The 18549-nt window shown below is 46.2% G+C and overlaps 1 protein-coding gene across 11 annotated transcripts in view; it reads left to right on the forward strand.

Moving 5' to 3' along the window:
• The first annotated feature begins 6012 nt into the window (after nucleotides 1-6012).
• Nucleotides 6013-18549, forward strand: part of CD44 (CD44 molecule (IN blood group)) — an 84261-nt gene continuing 71724 nt past the window's right edge. For all 11 annotated transcript variants that reach the window (XM_063093595.1, XM_063093597.1, XM_063093599.1 and 8 more), the window contains exon 1: nucleotides 6013-6228. In XM_063093595.1, coding sequence (XP_062949665.1) covers nucleotides 6162-6228 — 67 coding nt within the window. In that variant the 5' untranslated portion in view covers nucleotides 6013-6161. The remainder of the gene's footprint in view (nucleotides 6229-18549) is intronic.

Here is an 18549-nt window from a genome sequence, read left to right on the forward strand (position 1 = left end):
GTGATGATTGTGGTGGTGATGGTGGTGATGATGGTGGTGATGGTGGTGGTGATGATGGTGATGATTGTGGTAATGATGGTGGTGGTGATGGTGGTGATGATGGTGGTGATGGTGGTGGTGATGATGGTGATGATGGTAGTAATGATGATGGTGGTGGTGGTGTTGGTAATGGTTGCAGTGGTGGAGTGGAGATGATTAATTATGACAGAACCAAGAATGCGTAAATTCTGCTCAGCACATAGAAGTCACATAGTTAAAATGAATGAAGAGAAGAAACAATTTCAGACAACCGAATGGTATTCATCATCATTTACACACCAACCATGGATGTGACCAGCACAAATCATACTTAAATGCTCATTAAAGCAGATCCCTTAAAGCCTTCCAATATATGTTTAACCATCTACTTGGAATGAAGTGAGGAGAAGATAAATACATGAGAATTTTATTTACTACATATACTTAAAAATACAATTGTATTTCTTTTAAATAATAGTGCATAGACTTCTACTTGTCTTCCTTCCAATTAGCTTGCTTTATAATATCACACACCATTAATTCAGATTTTATCCTCAAATATTCACATTTCTAAATTTGTTACCATCCAGCTGTAGGATTTGGTCCTATCTGTGTACTATTTTAACCTCCACAGGTCTGCATAAAACCCACTTTGTGACTAACATGGACATGTCTAGAATCTAGAGGCACCTGTCCCCGGGCATTTCCAGGGTGCGACAGCCACACCGGCTACTTTATTTGCCATAATTTGAAAACCTTCCTAATCCTAAAGGCTCAGGTCTGTCATCACACTTGATTAGCTTGAGACTAGCCATTCAGGGTTATTTATTTATTTTGTGTGTTTGTATGTTTTTTAAATTTTATTTTATCAATATACAATGTAGCTGATTTTCATGTCCCTTTACCGAATCCTCCCTCCCCTGTCCCTCTCCCTCCTCCAGCCCATCAACATCATATCCATTCACTTGCCTTAACACGTTCAAGGAATTGTGATTGTTGTGTCTTCTTTCCCACCCCCACCATTTGTTTGTGTATTTATTTATTTATTTATAGCTCCCACAAATAAGTGAGAACATGTGGTATTTCTTTTTCTGTGCCTGACTTATTCCGCTTAATATAATTTTTTCTAAGTCCATCCACATTGCTGCAAACATAGTATTTCATTCCTTTTTATAGCAGAGTAGTATTCCATTGTGTAGATATACCACATTTTCCATATCCACTCATCTGACGATGGACATTTGGGCTGGTTCCAACTCTTGGCTATTGTAAAGAGTGCTGCGATGAACATTGGGGAACAGGTATACCTTTGACATGATGATTTCCATTCCTCTGGGTATATTCCCAGCAGTGGGATAGCTGGGTCGTATGGCAGATCTATCTGCAATTGTTTGAGGAACCTCCATACCATTTTCCATAAAGGCTGCACCATTTTGCAGTCCCACCAACAGTGTATGAGAGTTCCTTTTTCTCCACAACCTTGCCAGCATTTGTCATTCTCAGTCTTTTGGATATTAGCCATCCTAACTGGAGTGAGATGGTATCTCAGTGTGGTTTTGATTTGCATTTATTTATCACGAAGATTGCTTCTCAGTTACTTGTTAATTTAGACTTTTTCATGACAGCTTTTTTCACTGCTGCTCATTTGCATATGTAGAATTCACATTATAAGTACGAACTAAGAATGGATTTCTTTAAGAGTTAGATTGAACTGGAATGACATTTTTTCTTTACCTTGACAAATTGCTCTTTTGCTAGGAAGCAGCTCCATGAAAAAAAAATGTTGAATATTGTCCTTTTAAAAGAATCTGTGACCCGCTGTGTTTATGATCTAGAATTCCATGATTTAGCCCCAGATCTCCCGGCCTTTCTCTTCATACTCCTGCTCACATTTGGTTTAAATCTGACTTTTCTTTGCTTAAGCAGAAGAATTGTTATTATTAAGAAGATTTATTACTGCTAGCCAGAAGCCATCAGGCCCCAATATTTCAGCAAAATCCTAGTCTGCCAGAGTGGGCAATGCTGAGGCTCTAGTCACCCAGATATGACACTCCTGCTTGCATTTATTTAGAAACTGTTGCATTGTCTAAGTGTTTCCACCTATTACTCATGTGATTCCTGAGACACCCCTACATGCCATGATGGGAGGGAGAAGAATGCCATTCACTCATGCATTCATGTCATACATATTTCTGGAGTACGGTACATATGCCAGAGACTGGGACATGTCAGGTACCGAGAGCTATGTACTCATGCCCAAGACAGCCGTACCCCTGTTCTCAGGTAGCTTAGAAGTTGGGGGGTCATGGAGGCAGACATCTCATGAGGTAGGCACCCCAGCAAAGGGTCTTGATGCCTTCTTTCACTTACTGCTCATAACAAACTATGGGAAAGGTCTTATTACCCTCATTTTGTAGCTGGGATAACTGAAACTCCCAGAGGTTAAGTCACCCGGCTGATAAGGGGAGAGCCTCTGTTCATACTCATAGGTCAGACTTGGTCTTTCTCAGTTCAAGGCTGCTGATTGCATTCTGGACTCGAATAGTGTGATCTCATGTCAGCCCAGATCAACTCAAGCTCCCTTTGCCAGTTTCCCACATCCCATGGTTTGGCTTAGAAAGGTAGCTGGTACAACACACAACCGATATTGAGCATCTAAAATTAATCACTTTAAGGATTTTAACCTTTACAGAGGTTCAAGTGAGAGTACAGAAAAGGCTTTGTGTGACCAATGGTGTGGCTGGGGCGTGTCTGGAGTAGAAAGAAGATGAAGGGAGAGCTCAGAGAGGTGCTCCAGGAATTCCCGAAAGGCCAGTAAGTCACCAGGCCAGTTATTTGAAATGAATCATTGATGGCATGGGGGTAGATAACCTCAGTCCCTCCCTCAACTATCAGGAAGCAGGCAGACAAAATATTTCCCCCCGGGAGAGTAATTCTAATTACAATCCCTAGAATTTGCATGCCATTCTACAGTTTTCAAAGCACTTTCAAACCCATTTCCCGCCTCCCATTGGCAGTACTGTCTACTGCACTAATGCAGAAAGAACCAGGATTTGAAATGACTTAGTTCGGTGGTTTTTATATATTTTTTTAAGAGTAAAATCCTTTGTCAAAATGAAATCTCATGCAGTACTCTAGTATATGAAGCGGATGCAAATGGAAATTCTGTGGTTGGGATGGAGATGGGGAAGGCAGAGGCACAGCCCACACTTAAGCCCTTGCTCTGACCTCTGTGTTTCTCAGGGATCTTCAAGGAACCTCCAGGCTCCATGAAATACAGTAAGACAAACTTGTTCCTAGTGAAAACCCACTTCACTCCTCTCCTCCAAGAAAAGAAATTTGAAATCCGAGGTAACATGAGGTGTTCGAGGCCAACCTGTGTCCAGTGTTCTTGACCATGACACTCTCCAGAGCTGGTTTCTCACGTGGTTAGGGCCAGAAGCTCTACCTGGGAACTAGTTTGCTGCCAGTTGTTTCAGGAAAGTGTCCTCTTGGTCACAGACAACAGCAGGGACAACTCTTCCTTGCTACTGGCAGCATTTTCAAAGTGCCTGCTCTTCAGGTGGGGGCTCAGAGGCACTATCTTCATTTCAGACAGGCAACCCCTTGAGTGGCAGGCCAGCCATTGAGTGATTGGGGAGTAGGTCCAAACATTGATTTTTTCAGCCCCAAACACTCTCCTTGAAAATGCAAAAGGTGCAGCCTATACCCAAACGGGATCTTCCCAACTGAAAAACAACACTGGACTAGCTAAGTAGTGGTGGTTGCACTATATTGTGAAGACCACTGAATCGTACACTTTAAAATGGGTGAAATGATAAATTTTATATTATGTGCATTTTAATATAATAATAATAATTTTTCAAACTTACATTGGCTTCTTATTTCTTACAGGATCCAGTTTAGACTCAGTATAGTTTACAACCTAGCCCCTGCCCACCTCTCCAGCCTCACATCTTGCTGTCCCTCTCGCAACCTCGTCATCTGATCTAACGCTCAAGGCAAACTGCTCTCCATTCTCTGAACAAGCCATGTTCTTTCACTTTTCTACACTCACACACAATTTTGCTTTAGTAATAATGGCAAACACTTACATATAGTGCTTACTATATGCATATATAAGTATGTATACACATGTATCTAGTCACTAATATACGCAGGACTTTCAAGTCACTTAATTCTCACCAGTTCTATGAAGTAGATACTATTATTAAGTTCATTTTGTACTTGAAGGAATCAAGGGACATAAAGACTAACTGCCTTAGTCAAGGTCACACAGCTAGTAAGTAGCCAAGACAGGGGTTATACCTAAGTGTTCTGGCTCCTGAATCCTTGCTATTCATCCCTACAGAGTACTGACCGCCTGTGGATAACTTGTCCCTGCAATTTCATGTAAAGAATTCTTCGTTCTCCTCCAAGACTGGTTCAAATATCACCTCCCTGTGAAGTCTCCCTTGTGTTCCCTAGGAAAGAGTTTGACTCCCTTCTCTAGGACTGAACACACACATTTTGCAGCACATTTTATGTTGTGTGGTAACATCCTGCTTGGGAATCTGATTCCTTACAAAGTGTGAAGCCCTGAACAGGGCTGGCACTTATTATCTTAACACCCTCGGTCACTCACTACATGTTTGATGAATGAATGAGTGGGTGGATGGCTGGGTGTATTTCTCTCAATTTTTAAATGTCTTTCAGTGAATAACAAAATCTTATCCTCCCTCAGGAATTCTGGCATGGTTCCTCAGGGTCTTGCCATAGCCACTGACAACTACTTTCATTTTCTGTGTATCTCATCAGGCAAGAAATCCATTCAGATTTATTTTCAGTAGTTCACATTAAAAACAAATACTGCTTCCCATTTCCAAGTACTAAGTCATAGTATATTACAGAGAGATATGGAATTATTACTCAAAGTATGGTTTTTCATACTCAGAACATCTCCACTGTAGATGATTACAATCTCCTCCCCTCTTTGAGATTTACTGGGTGGTATAGATGGGGAAAAGCAGATTAATGCTTGCATTGAAAGGAATATACTTGGAAGCAAGCAAGAATGAATGAATGTGTGAGTGGATGAGAGGATGCAGGGAATGATGAGTGGATATGTCGAGGATGGATAGGTGGGAGATGAGTGGATACATTAAGGAACAGACATATGGGTGGATGGGTGCAGAAGAGGACAGTGGACGGATGTGGGTGTCTAAAGAGATGTGAAAAAGGATGTATGGAGTGATGGATGAAAAGTTGTACGGGAGGAAGAACGGAAGAATAGATGGTTGGATAAATGGGTAGATGAAAGGACGTGTGGCTGGATAATGGATGAATGGGAAGATGGATGGACTTGAGTGGATAATGGATGGAGAGGAGGATGAATGAGTGTGTGGGTGGGTACATGGACTAGAGGGACCAGCCTGGGGCTGCTGGCCATCGTGAGCTTTCCCTAAGCAGCCCTGACAAGAAGCAAAAGTCCACCTGAGCCCTGCGGACTCGACTTCTCCTTCAGCAGGAAGAACGAGCAATCCCTGCCTCCCCCGGGAAGAACCACCGGCTCCCCCTCCCCACCCCGGAGGGCGGGAAAGCACCACCAGCCAGTGCGGGACCCCGCGCCTGTCCCAGCTCCTCTCCCGGGACACCAGCTGCCTGTGACGCCCAGAGAATCATTCCCCAGCCGGATTCAGAGGGAAACTTAGCGCGAAAGGAGAAGCCTGAAGCTGATCCCAAAGGGGCGAGGTTTTAGGACTCGGTCACCCGCGGTCCTGAGGCCGCTCTCCCGGCGCGGGCGGGTGGGCGCTGGACTCGCGGGCACCCCCCGGGTCGTCCCGGCCCCGCGCGGGCAGCCCCGGTGACCGTCCCCCACGGAGCACGGCGCGGGGGCGGCGGGCAGCGCAGAGGAAGGGCTGGTACGTCTTTAAACCTCTGCCTGCTGCTTAGTCACAGCCCCTCTCTTGGGTGTGTCCTTCGCTCGCTGGCTCCCTCCCTCCCTCTTAGGTCACTCTTTCAACCCCTCGAATAAAAACTGCAGCCAACTTCCGAGGCGGCCTCATTGCCCGGCGGACCCCAGCCTGTGACAGGTTCGGCCCGCCCTCGTCGCCCCGTCCTCCGTCGGCCCCCGCCCCGCCGCTCTCTCGGTTCGCTGTGACACCATGGACAAGTTGTGGTGGCGCGCAGCTTGGGGACTCTGCCTAGTGCATCTGAGCCTGGCGCAGATCGGTGAGTGCTCGCCGCAACCGGGCCAGCGGGAGGGGGTGCCAGGAGTGCCCAGGACTGGCCCCCCCAGTCCCCTTCCCCAGGCTGAGTCGGCCCCGGGGGACTGGAGTCAAGTGGGCGGCCAGCGACTTGGATTGGATTCGGGAAAGCAGGGCTAGGATTCGCGCTAAACTGTTGGTCGGCGGGAGGCACCGTTTTGTTGAAAGGAAAAGAGAAAGAGAAGAAAGTTTGCTGGTCAGGGTGCCTGCGCGCAGTTTTGGGTGAGGTCGCTAGAGCTGGAGCACATGGCAGAAAGTAACTGTACTCCTGGATGAGCGCAGCCGGCGTCTGGTCTAACAGGCTCCGGTGCCCAAGGGCTCTCCAAGCCCCACCGCGCTGTGGCGGGGCAGGGCGGGGACAGGGGCAGGGACTGGGGCAGGAGTTAGGGCAGGAGCTGAGGCTGAGATGGGGTAGGCGCTGGTGGCAAGGTGGCTACAGAGGTGCTCACAGTTGCATGTGTGAGAGCTGGTGACAATGAGCTTTCCAGAAAGGGGTCCTAGGACCTCGCAGCTCCCCACTGAGTTTGGGTTCCAAAGTGCACAGTGTGTGCCAGTCACTAACCACCTGAGCACTTGTGGGAACTTCCACCAGCTCTGTGGGGAGGTCCTGGTCTCCATGAGGTTGCAGCCTGGGGCGCGAACTGGGCCAGCTGCTCGATCCTTGCAAGCTCCCGTTTCTGCCAATCAGTTTGGGAAACTCCAAACAGTAATGTGGCTCCTATTCCCCTCCTGGCAGCCTCAGAGAGGGGAGCAGAGTCTGGATACCTGGGTAACCTCAGGGACCCTGGACCTGGGGCTCTAAAATCCTATCCAAACAGGGTCGGTGCCTTTAGGTGGCTGTGGAGGGGAGGGGCTGTGTGTGAGGTATTCTAGTGTGGCTCAGCTCCAAGTGTTCCCTTTCTTTGTCTGTATGTGTACAGATAATTACATGGCCGATTTGCTTATCGCGAGCAAAATTAATTTTTCTTTTAAGAAGTGCCAGCTGGGTCATTAAGACAGCTCAGCCTACGGTTAATTCTACTCAGCAGGTATTTATTAAACCCAGTTCTGGGAGGTACCAAGAAAGTAAAACACACAGTCCTACCTGGGTATTTTAGACTGAGGATAGGTGGGGAGCTGGGGATCTAGGGTTTAGACCTCTGAAGCAGAAATTATAATAATAATAGCAATAACAGCACTAGTTACCATTTGTGGCACACTGTCACTGTGCCAGGTGCGATGTTAAATCCTTTACAAGTGTTGTGTCATTTTACCCTCGCTATGGCCTAGTGAGAAGTGTCCTGTTATTCCACCTGTTTTACAGGAGGGAAGCTGAGGCTCAGAGAGGTTAAGTGACTTGCCGGGAGTGGTGCTGGATGGTAACCCAGCCAGGTCCATTGAGTTCCAAAGCCTGGGCTTAGTCAGAATATGTCACAGGCTTAGTCAGAATATGTCACACTGTGTAAGACGGACAAACTCAGAAAGGATTTCGGGGAAGGAAGGGTTGTGATAGACCAGAGGCCGGAGAGGTGGCTTCTGAAGGTAACAGGAGCTTGAACTGGCCTTTGAAAGGCAAAAAATGAGAAGAGGGACACTTGAGGGCAGAAAGAGCTTGGGCCTGGCCGTGGTGGTTTCCCTGTGGCCTCTAAAGGGAAGTTTATTTGTATGTTACCTACCTGTTACTCTTCTGCTTTGTCTCTGAGGATTCTGATTCCTGACTCCTTCCAACTTATCTCCCTGTTTCTTCTAAGGGGCCCCACCCCCAAATATGCAGTGCTGCCCTGACCTTTGGGTTCTCCTGGAGACAAGCAGGGTCACTGCTGCCTCATCCACAGTCCCTTTGAGCAGCGTCATTTGGAGGCAGCGCAATGGAGTGCCCGTAGCAATAACTGCCTGGGCCCCAGCTTTCATGTGCTTGTAAAGTTGTTTGGAAACAACTGAGGCTTAGAAAGGAGACATGACTTCACAGAGGGCTTGCGGCTGGGCAGGCAGAGGGGCAAGGAGGAAAGGAAGGGAAAGGAGAGTCACGCTGTGACCCCATTCTGGGGAGTGGTGGGTTCCAGAAGCCCATGAGGAAACAGAAAGGAACAATGCTTGGGGGGGGGGGGGGAGAAAGTGTCCAATCTTTGTATCAGAAAGCAAAAAGTAGAGAAATGGCCACATGTAATTAAGCAATATTGGATCCAGAAACTCTGAGCTGGAGAACAAGTATCACGAATTAGGTGTCCTGTGTGGGAGGCAGCAAGTGGCTGTAGGTGGCGGGTAGGGGAGATGAGCCCTCAGTGGCCACACATCTCCTTTTCTCTGTGGGCGAGAGGTCGTTGCTAGGGAACTGCACCCTGGTGTTGAGAAAGAAGGGTGCATCTGACAGCCCTGGGGCTTGAGGGCGGCATGTACCTTTCTGCTCGCCCCTCCCAGCACTCCAGACTCCGCCCCTTGCTGGGAGTTAGAGCTTTGGCTATGTTTTCCCACGTGAAGAAGCGAGGAATCAAAGCTCCATCCCTGCTGAGGTTAGCATCAATTAATTCAGTTATTCCCCAGCTACACATTAGACATCTACTTCCTGCAAAGGCATAGTGACAACTGCGTGTGTTGGAAGCTGGCAGCCAGCAGGAAAAGATTCCGTTTTCTTCCAGATTACCCCACACAGGAGGCCATGCTGGACAGCATGAAATTCCTAGTTTATGACAGATTCCCTTCCATTCATTCAAGAAATATTTCCTGACTCAATGCCATCGACTAAGAGACGGGGACTTTAAGGATCATTTAGAAAAAACCCTTTTTTTTTCCCAAAGGAGGAAACAGACTTTGAAAGAGAGTGACTTCCCCTCTCCGAGACTTGTTAGGGCATTATGGCAGGGCAGTTTTCATACATTTGGCCTCTGATATACCCCTATCACAGAAGACTGTAGGAGCCCCACTCCCACCCCTGCTGTGGGTGGGGAGGGTGCTGTCTCCTGGTAATGACATTTGCTTCACGCCTTAAATACTATCTTACACACTCATTATAATTTTATATTTTACTCCACGGTCAATTTAATGTTTGAATTTAATGTAAAAATATTTTTTATGTGTATATATATATATGTATCTTACTATAAAGCATAAAGCAAAGTTGATGCTTGAGAAAGATTCTCTGTATCGTCCTGGGGCTTCTAGCACCTTCTGGAACATCACAGGATGGTTAGGAACACCTTAGTTTTAAAAGCCTGACACTCTGCGTATGTAGTCCTGTGTAAAGCAGGATCCTAATGCCCTTGGAAATATACTTGCTGATCACTGACTCCATGCTAAGCACTAACTAAACCAGAAGGTTGGCTGCATGCTAGGTGCTAACTAAACCAGACAGGTTATCTTATATAAGCCTCACAACAGCACTATGCATTTAGTACTCTCTTAAGTCCATTTTCTAGATAAAGAAATTGAGGGTCAGGGAGACAGTTTGATTTGCCCAAGGACCCAGGAATTGGGGTTCCCCCACTGTCTCACATCCCCCTGTGTTAGACTCCAGCACCTGTGCTCCTTCCATTCATTCCTTTGCCTCTAGAGGACTCTGGAAATCGCATGTGGTTCTCCTCTCCTCCCCGTTCCCTGTGGCCAGCACAGGTGAAGCCCAGCATGAGTGGCTCCTTTCCCTGCCCACTGGCAAGCTGTGGACTCTTGGCTGCCCTGCCCTGCCCTGATCTGACTCTCTCCAGGCTTGGCCACAGCTGTCAAAGATGCCAACATATTTATTTGTTACTGAAACAAGTCAATTCCCTTATCAGAGTCCAGCTGCCTTTCTAGACATGCTCTCATTTGCAGGCTTGGAGAAAAGGGAGAGGCTGCTGCTCCCTTCTTCTAAGAGACAAGTCAGGGCAATGCCCTCTGCCTGAAAGTTAAGACAGGGGCCCTGCAGAGGCTCTCATGCTGACCCTGCAAGAACTCAGATGCATTGACCCAGACAACCCCCTCGTCACACGCTCCTTAGCAGGTCATGTGTGCTCCCATGGAGGGAAAATCTTGAGGACCCCATGAAAGGCTGTCATAGTTCTCTACAAAAGTCAAGAATCTTGAACTGAAACCCAGTATGCAGCTCCAGGTGACACATGGCCACGCAAAGGGAGTTTGGGATCAGCCAGCGGTGTTAGAGCCTTGCAGGCTGGGATCCCCTGATGGAGAGGAGGTGGTGGGAGGTGACCCGGACCTCTCCAGCAGTCCATCATGACAGGAGCTGGAGCTGGGGACAACATACCCGCTGCAGTTGTGTCTCTCCAGCACCTCCATTTTAGCCGGCTCTACCCATACCCTGAAAAGGAAGTGGTTCTTGTGAAAGCATGAGCCAAAGCAGGTGGCAGATGCTGCCAGCCACAGTGTAGTTTTCAAAGGGGATGTTTTCTACCTCAGAGAGAAATTCTGCGGGGTTGCACAGCAGGAAGCTGATGACTCAATTTTTTGTGTGTCCTTGATCGAATGGGTGTGGAACAAGCATTCTTAGAATGACCAGGGTAAGCTTAAATTGAACGCCACACTCTTCACTCACCTAGCAGGTTGACATTTTTCTTAAAAGGCGTACTGTACTCCCCTGGCCAGCAAGGGTCTGGGAAGACAGCCCAATATGCCAGAGTTAGGGAAGGGGTGTTCTCTAAAGCATGTGGTTCTGGAGTCTGGCTTGGCGTGGATACAGTGATTGTGTGACACAGATTTTCCCAGAGAGTCCAGATCCCAACTATGCAAATACTCTACTAATTGACTCATAGTATATATTTTAACTACAGTCGTCCCTCGGTTTTTTTTGGGGGGGTTGGTTCAAGGACCCCCATGCATACCAAAATCCTGAGGTACTCAAAGTTCCACAGTCAGCCACATGGAACGCACGGAGGTAAAAAGTCAGGTTCTGCATCCCCAAATTTCTGTATTTTCGATCTGAGGTTGGTTGAAAAAAATCCATGTATAAGCAGGCCTGCACAATTCAAATCCATGTTGTTTAAGAGTCAACTGTAAATGCTTATGTACTTGTATACAAATAAACACATGGCTTTATGTGTTAGAAGTCAAACACACTGTAAGGCGTTTTCATAAAGAAATTCACATCTTTACCACTTAATCAGTCTAGTCTGATTAAATCGATGTTTGGTTCAGAAAATGTGTGCTTTAGAGAGAAATATTTAATATTCCTCTGCTGTCGATTTTTTGCTCACCCCAGTGTGTGAAGTACCAGGACAAGTCACATATCTGCTTCTCGTTTGCTAGAAGTGGCCATATACACGCTGCTGGTGCAGCTATATGTACATATGCATCTGCACATATATATGTGTGTGCTGGGGATTGGGGGTGCCAAGGAGTGCTAAAGACTTTCACACCCCTCAAAGGGGAAAATAGCCACAGCAAAACAAAACCCAACCTATCTTCTCTTATCTGTCTGTCTTCTGCAGTCCGGCACTGTGGGAGCCCCTGACATCAGGGACCTTATCTCTCTCTCTATATATATATATCTTTTTTTTTTTTTTTTTGTGGTCCCAGATGCCAGTGCTGCCAAGTTGTGACTAGTAACTGTTGAACTGAAATGAATGTATAGAATGCCTAGAATATGGAAGCTTGCTGGCCTGCCAGCCAGTATACCTAAGATGTGAATACGTTTGTGTGTATGATAACAGCAGTGATGGCTGTGTCACTTGGGGCAGGGCCGAGAAGGGCTCTTGGCTGGCCAACTGCCCATCACAGGGCTCATGCATGGTCTGCCCAAAGAGGGAGCTCAGCCATCAGTTTGTGGCTTTGGTGGCTGATTGCTGTGGCTTGGGATGTCTGTTTAAGGACAGGTTTACCACATAATTGGATCAAGAAGGGAGTGATAGCCAGGTGGAACAATAACACAAAAATTTAAGCCTTAAAATAAAGCACTCCCCAGCAGCAAGCCCACCCCCTCCAGCCCACATGCCTACTTCTGGAAGATGGTAGCACTGGGAGAGTAGAAGCATCTCACAGGAGATTCCTGCCTTCTCTGTGTGTAATTATCAAGCTGCTATCCTCCCCATTGCTATTGCATCCTTGAAAGTGCAGGTCCGTGGGGAAGACTGGTATCCAACAGAAAGCCACACTGGCAACGGTAAACCGTGTCTCCTCTCCACAGAGCTTGTCAAGTCTGAAATTACCCATGACTGGTGTAGGTCCCGCCTTCCCAAGGACTGTCTGTCCAGCGAGACTTGAGAGACAGGGAGACAAACACAGAATGAGGGGATAGGTGTTGTGGGGGGGGGGAGGACAGAAACTCACAGAGCAAGATCTCCATAAGTTTGGGGTGCACTGGCTGCCTGGGTGTGTCCTCCTGAGGCGAATGTCCCTCCTAAGTGCAAGTGTGGGCAGACAAATCACAGGTGGGTGGGGAGGAGCTGAGTCACCAAGGAGGTGATTTGCAAAACTCAGGTCCCAAAAACCGTTCTCAAGTCTTCAGCTTTTGAGAGTAAAGGTTAATTGCAAAACTCTAGGGAGGAGAGAGATTATTCCCACAGACCAGTACTTTTGAGCATTTGCTACGGTGTCATCACAAGTCTCCTTTGCCAGTGCCTCAAGTTCATGTTTGTCTTAGAGCTCTTGTTTTGCAACTCTTTGTAGCTGGTATGTTTCTGAGATGCCATCAGCACTAATAGTGATAATAGGACACTCGGAGTGCTGTGTGCCTGAACCATCCTCATCGTTTCCTGCATACCAATTTGTTAATCTGTACACCCACCTCATGAAGGTGGTGCTATTATTATCCCTCTTTTACATAAAAGGAAACTGAGGCATAGAGCATTTAAGTAACTTGTCCAAGGCCACACAGCTGTTAAATGAGGGAGCTGGGATTCAAACCCAGATGATCTAGCTACAGAGTTCCTGCTCTTACTGACAGTGCTTCTCTTGGTATAGTAAGATGTCAGGGCACCCCAGAAACCCAAATGATTACAGCTGGTAGTACTGTGGTTGTTTGCAAAAACTTCTTTTGGGAATCTGGTTGTGGGTGGGGCCAAAATGTCTATAAAGCTGGTTTTGCCTTTCCTTTTTAAACACAATGTCAGAAGAGGGGGCTGAAATTGCAAACATAAAGGAGAAAGAAGCTGTCATGGAAACTTCTTCCCATTCATGCTCTGAGCAGCTCATTCATTCAATCCCTGAATAGAGAAGTTCTACTCTCTTCTATGTGACGGGAAGTTAGAGAGTGCTAGGGCTGAAGTTAAGGCTGGTGAACTGAGTTGTTTGTTCATTATCGCTTTGTTATTTGTCACCTGGATGAAAGGTGAAGGTTGCTGATTGGTATTTCTCTGTCATCTAGGACTCTGACTCATGTGTGGACAAAGCTGGGAAGTGAGCCAATCAGATAACAGCAAAACATTTGCCCTCAGCTTAAGAGTCCTTGGTTCGGGACCTTCTCTCTACCAGGCAGGACTGATGAGGGACGGAGGGCCATCTGAGAAAGGAGGCAGGCAGAAGTCAGGCTACACACATCCATGGCACAAGGAATTTAGGCAAAGCTAGAACTGTGCTGTAGCCCATCTTCCCAGCTCTAGCCCAAACCAGATGACCAGGCTTCTGTTTGGCCCAGCAGGTGGCCATTACATCAATGAGAAAGAGAGTTTCCTTTGGGTAGCCCTGGCTGAGAAACAAGCCACCCAGGAAGGAAGGAGGCAAAGTCCCCTGGGGACATCTGACTCAGTTTACAGGCGGGGACCCAGGCCTCTGGTCTGGAGACAGGGACACATCCCATATTCCCCAACTATTTCAATGTCAGTGCATCACTTTGTACTTAAGCAGGTCTGCAGTGCCTTCCAGAAGGACTCACACACCAATCATAGAACCAGACAGCATCTTTTTCTGCCTCATCTCCAAGATATCAGAGCGATGTCAGTAAAGCCTCTTCAAAAGTGTTTACCATTATGCACAGTAAGATGCCAGGGAGAAACGAACAATTTCATGCAGCCAATACCTAGTCTCCTGCCTTTGACTTAGAAGGTAGTTTCTTCCCAGGCCCCTGGCCCTAGTCTTTGTACACTCCAAAAGTATTTAATGTGTATTTACTATATGCTGGTCACAAATGTTGCCATTGCTGAGTGTGTCCAGTCCAAAAAGCAGAGGCCAACAGAGCAGAGCACCATTGTGTAGCCTACAGGAGATCAGCTGATGTCACCGAGTCAGCCCTGTAGCCACCCATGAGTCACAGGGCCCACACCTGCCTGAGAGGGGAGGAAAAGGGTTCAGGTAACCCACAAGAGTGCTGGTCGTGCAGATGAGGATAAAAGTTTGGAGAAGAAAGCTCCTACCCAGAAGTTTGTCTTTGTGATGGATGCTCTATAGTAGAGCTAGTTGTCTTCACAACATCAGCCTTGGAGGTCTGGTACATCACTTTAGACTCCCCTATGTGACTTTCATTTGCTCTTATTGTTTACTAATTTTTCTCTCTAACAATTCATAAAGATCTCACAAACATATCTCCATTTAAAAAGAGGAAGTTTAAGGGATGCCTCTGAGCTGTGTAATGGCTATCTGTTCTCTTCGCATATAAGCTCCATAGAGAAAAGCCCATGACTTATGTACATTTTTATATCTACTATAGCCCCCAGCTGTCAGCACAGATCCCCAATTATAGTAGTTGCTCAATAACTACTTGAATGGCTGGCTGAATAAATTAAATTTCTATACTTGGCCAGCAAAGCCATCTCCACCATATATTTTTTGTGATTTTTATAGTTTCTGGCCTATCCTTTTTCATCTTTTTTTTTTTTTTTGGCCTATACAAATCTTTTTCTCTCTCTCTCTCTATTACCTCTTGTAATGATGCTCAAACCCTCTTAAAATTTCTTTTCTCTGCACTCTTTCTGGTTTGAATGGATTTTTCTTGAGGTTTGAAATGTCAGGCAAGGCAGGGGAAGTTTAGAGCTCATTAGGTTTTATCCAGTAGAAAAGGGATCTGCATTTGTTATAGGTCTGGCTGCCTCTATGCCTCAACCATTAATTCCAAATCTAGCCTCATATATAAAAACCCCCAAGCCTCAAAATCATGCTCTCAGCAATACTTGAGAAAAGATGTCAGCTTTTTGTTCACTACCTTAAGAGAAAACATGGGAGATTGTTTCTTTCAGTCAATGGTTTAAAAACCTTCCAGACTAAAGATCACCTTCATATGATTAGATGTTTAGTGTGGCATAATGGGAATGAAAAGGTTTGGCTTTGGAGGGTAACGTAAAAGGTGTAGGGGCTGAGAAACAAGGCAGACTTCCAGTTGATTTTCTTCTTTGCCACGAAGAGCAGTTGCACAAGTTAAGTGCCTAGAACAATGTTTAGCACATAATGTCTAAAGCTAAATGTCTAGCACATAAAGGTGCTATGAGAATAGAAATGATTGTTATATTTTAGTTCCTCTCTATTACTGATTTGCTATGTACTGCTGACCAAATCATTTCACCCCTATTTGCCTCCATTTTTCCATATGTAAAATGAGAGGTTTGGTTTCTAGTGGATTTATAAAGTCCTTTCCAAACCTCATGTTCTATAAATCCACCACTCTCTGGGCCTACGAATACCTGAGCCTCATAAAACTTAATGGAAAGAAAAACCCAAAACGACTATAATATAGTGTCAAAAAAATGTGATGCCTGGTTTGTACTAAATGTCAGAAGTAAATTACTAATCCATGCCAGAAACAAGCATATGGACCCAATTATGTTATAAACTCCAGTGGGCAAGAGTGACTCCTAGGGACAAGGTGCTTTGCCCATAGGACTCCAACAAGTCTTCTCGACCATGGAATGGGCTTGGGGGGTGGACAGATGAAGAAGCTGGACCAGAGAAGCTAGCAACATGTCGCAGTCACACAGCTAAAACGATAGGAGGCCAGTCCTGATCCCTTCAGGATCTGAATGTTATGCTCTTTATTTTGAACTGTACTTTAAAAAGCATTGCTTCAAGTGGCCAGAGAAGCCAACCCTAGAGAAAAGGTTGTGTCCTTCACTCAAAGCTTCATGAGCATCTTGGATTTCTCAGACTTCCTCAAGGAACTCCTGAAACATGAAACCATGGTATGCAGCCAAAGAAGTACTTAGAGGGTGAGCTCTAGTGGCCTGTGGAAAGCAACTGTGATAGCTACGGGAATCGGAAAAAAAAAAAAAAAAAAGAAAGAAAGAAAAAAAGAAAAACAGAACATATGTACACACACACACACACACACACACACACACACACACACACACACACACACACACACACAAACCCAAACTCAGTCAGGGCAGAGTAAGGCAGGCCTGTAAGATGGGTGTTGCTTCTACTGAGAGCTTTCCAGACTCTCACTAAGATTTTTTTTTTTCATAAAACCAGAGAAAATCTTGCTTGCGTGGGGTGGGGGGGGGGGGGGAGGAAGTCCCAAAGACTACGGTACTTAGAAGTTTGTCAAAGTGGGTCAGAGGCTAAATCCCCTGTCTGGGTGCTGGCCTTCTACCAGTCACTGAAAGTCCTTAGTCAGGTCACAGCCCATTCTGGTTGTGCCCATGTCATACCCATCTGGAATCCACTGACCATGAGTTGACATAAAATCCCAGATGGGTTCAGGTATCATGTCATATGCAGTGCCCTCAATCATTGCTGAAATATGGCTCAGGCATCTGTATCTGCAGCTAATCATACAGGGACAGTATCTAAGAGAAGTGGGAACCCACATGTAACCAGAAGAGGTTTAGCATTTCTGCTTCTTCGTCACAGGATGACTGTGGCAATGTCCTTTCCTCATTGGTTGCTTCTCTTTCCCTAGTTATAAAAAGATGACAAATTGACCAATTCAATTCATTAAAATGTATTGTGCAGTTGGCACTATAGAAAGAAGCAAAGGAAGTAATAGATGTAGTTTCTGTCCTCGGAGAGCTTACAGTTTGGTGGAAGAAAAGCTAAACAGGTGAAGGAATTATACAGAGGGCATATGACCAAGTGTAGAAGATCAGGAAAAACAGACATCTCTGTTTGCTGCAATTATATGGGAAGACTTCAGGGAAATCGAGAACGAGATGAGTGTGAAAAAGAAGATGGACAGAGAGAGGAGAGAGGAGAGAAACCCAGAGAAGAGTAAAGCATGAGCCAGAAGCTTAAAGCAGGGGAAGTAACTGTGGCTTGGTTGGGGTCAGAAGAGGGGTCAGCCGGCCTGGATGAGGAGTCCAGCTTGAAAACAGTGAGGGACAAGGTTATGCAGATTCCAGGCGATCAATTAACACTGGCACTGTCTAAAGACCCAATTCTTCTGCCCCAGAGACTCAGAAGAAGCCCTCGTGACTCACCCTCTCAGACAATGCTAGGCAGAGTTCAGAAGCAGGCTGGCTCCAGTATTGAGAGAGAACTTTGGCAATGTTTCCTGGGTTGGAGAGTGGCACATTAAATTAAGTGAATCCCAGACGAGCCCTATAGCAGCAATAGGAAATAGCTTTCAGCTCATGTGACATTTCCTATTGATTACTAGAGGCTACCCAGAGTGCTTTGCTAAGAAGCCAAACCCTGGCTCAGCTACAAAGAGTGCCGTGATCCATTAGTGATGTCTGCCGTGGGCACCATATGGAGGATCTGACCCTGTATATCACATGGATATCGCTGTGTTCTGATAGTTGGGTTTAGAATCTTCTGGGAGTTTAGCCATTCCTGAATCTAGCCAGCTAGCCACACCATAGACTCCACCTCCTTCCAGAACAGTATAAAAGCAGTCTCTTACCCAGAGGACAGAGTTTAGTTGCTTGAGCCTTCTGTTATGATTCATTCCCATTCTCTTTTCCCATTACCCAAATGCAGTTAGATGCTGGGAGCCAGGAATCTCCTCTGTTTGAACAAGGGCCAGACTTCCTGGCAAAGGGCCCCTTCTCCACATCAGCTTCGCCATCTGCAAACTGAGAAGACAAAAGTGATGCCTCACCCATGGGGGTGATAGGAGGAATAACTAGCTAATGTGAGTAAAGCCTTTGAAGATGAAAGGGTTGTATGCACACGTTAATTACAACTTTTATCAGCCCTGGAGCCTCTGCATTCTCAGCTGCTGCTGGGAGCTGTTCTGTGCCTCCCAAATGCAAACAGGAGCAGCATTCCATGGACTGGCCCCACAGGTCCTGCTTATAGCATCCAAGTCCAAAGGCTGGATTCTGAAGGCAGGCTGGCCAGCCCACTCTGGGCCACTCAAGTTTCCTACTGCTCATCCCCAGGGGAAAAAGTAGGCTCACTACCTGAGCAGGTAAGATAAGATAGAACCAAGGTATAAACAAAAGGCTCTATCAAGAGTCTACTAGAAATAGCCCCTGGGTAAGATTAGGACACTCTGCTCTAATTCCCACCC

The sequence above is a fragment of the Cynocephalus volans genome, chromosome 4, assembly GCF_027409185.1.
Source record: "Cynocephalus volans isolate mCynVol1 chromosome 4, mCynVol1.pri, whole genome shotgun sequence".
In the NCBI taxonomy this organism is placed as follows: domain Eukaryota; kingdom Metazoa; phylum Chordata; class Mammalia; order Dermoptera; family Cynocephalidae; genus Cynocephalus; species Cynocephalus volans.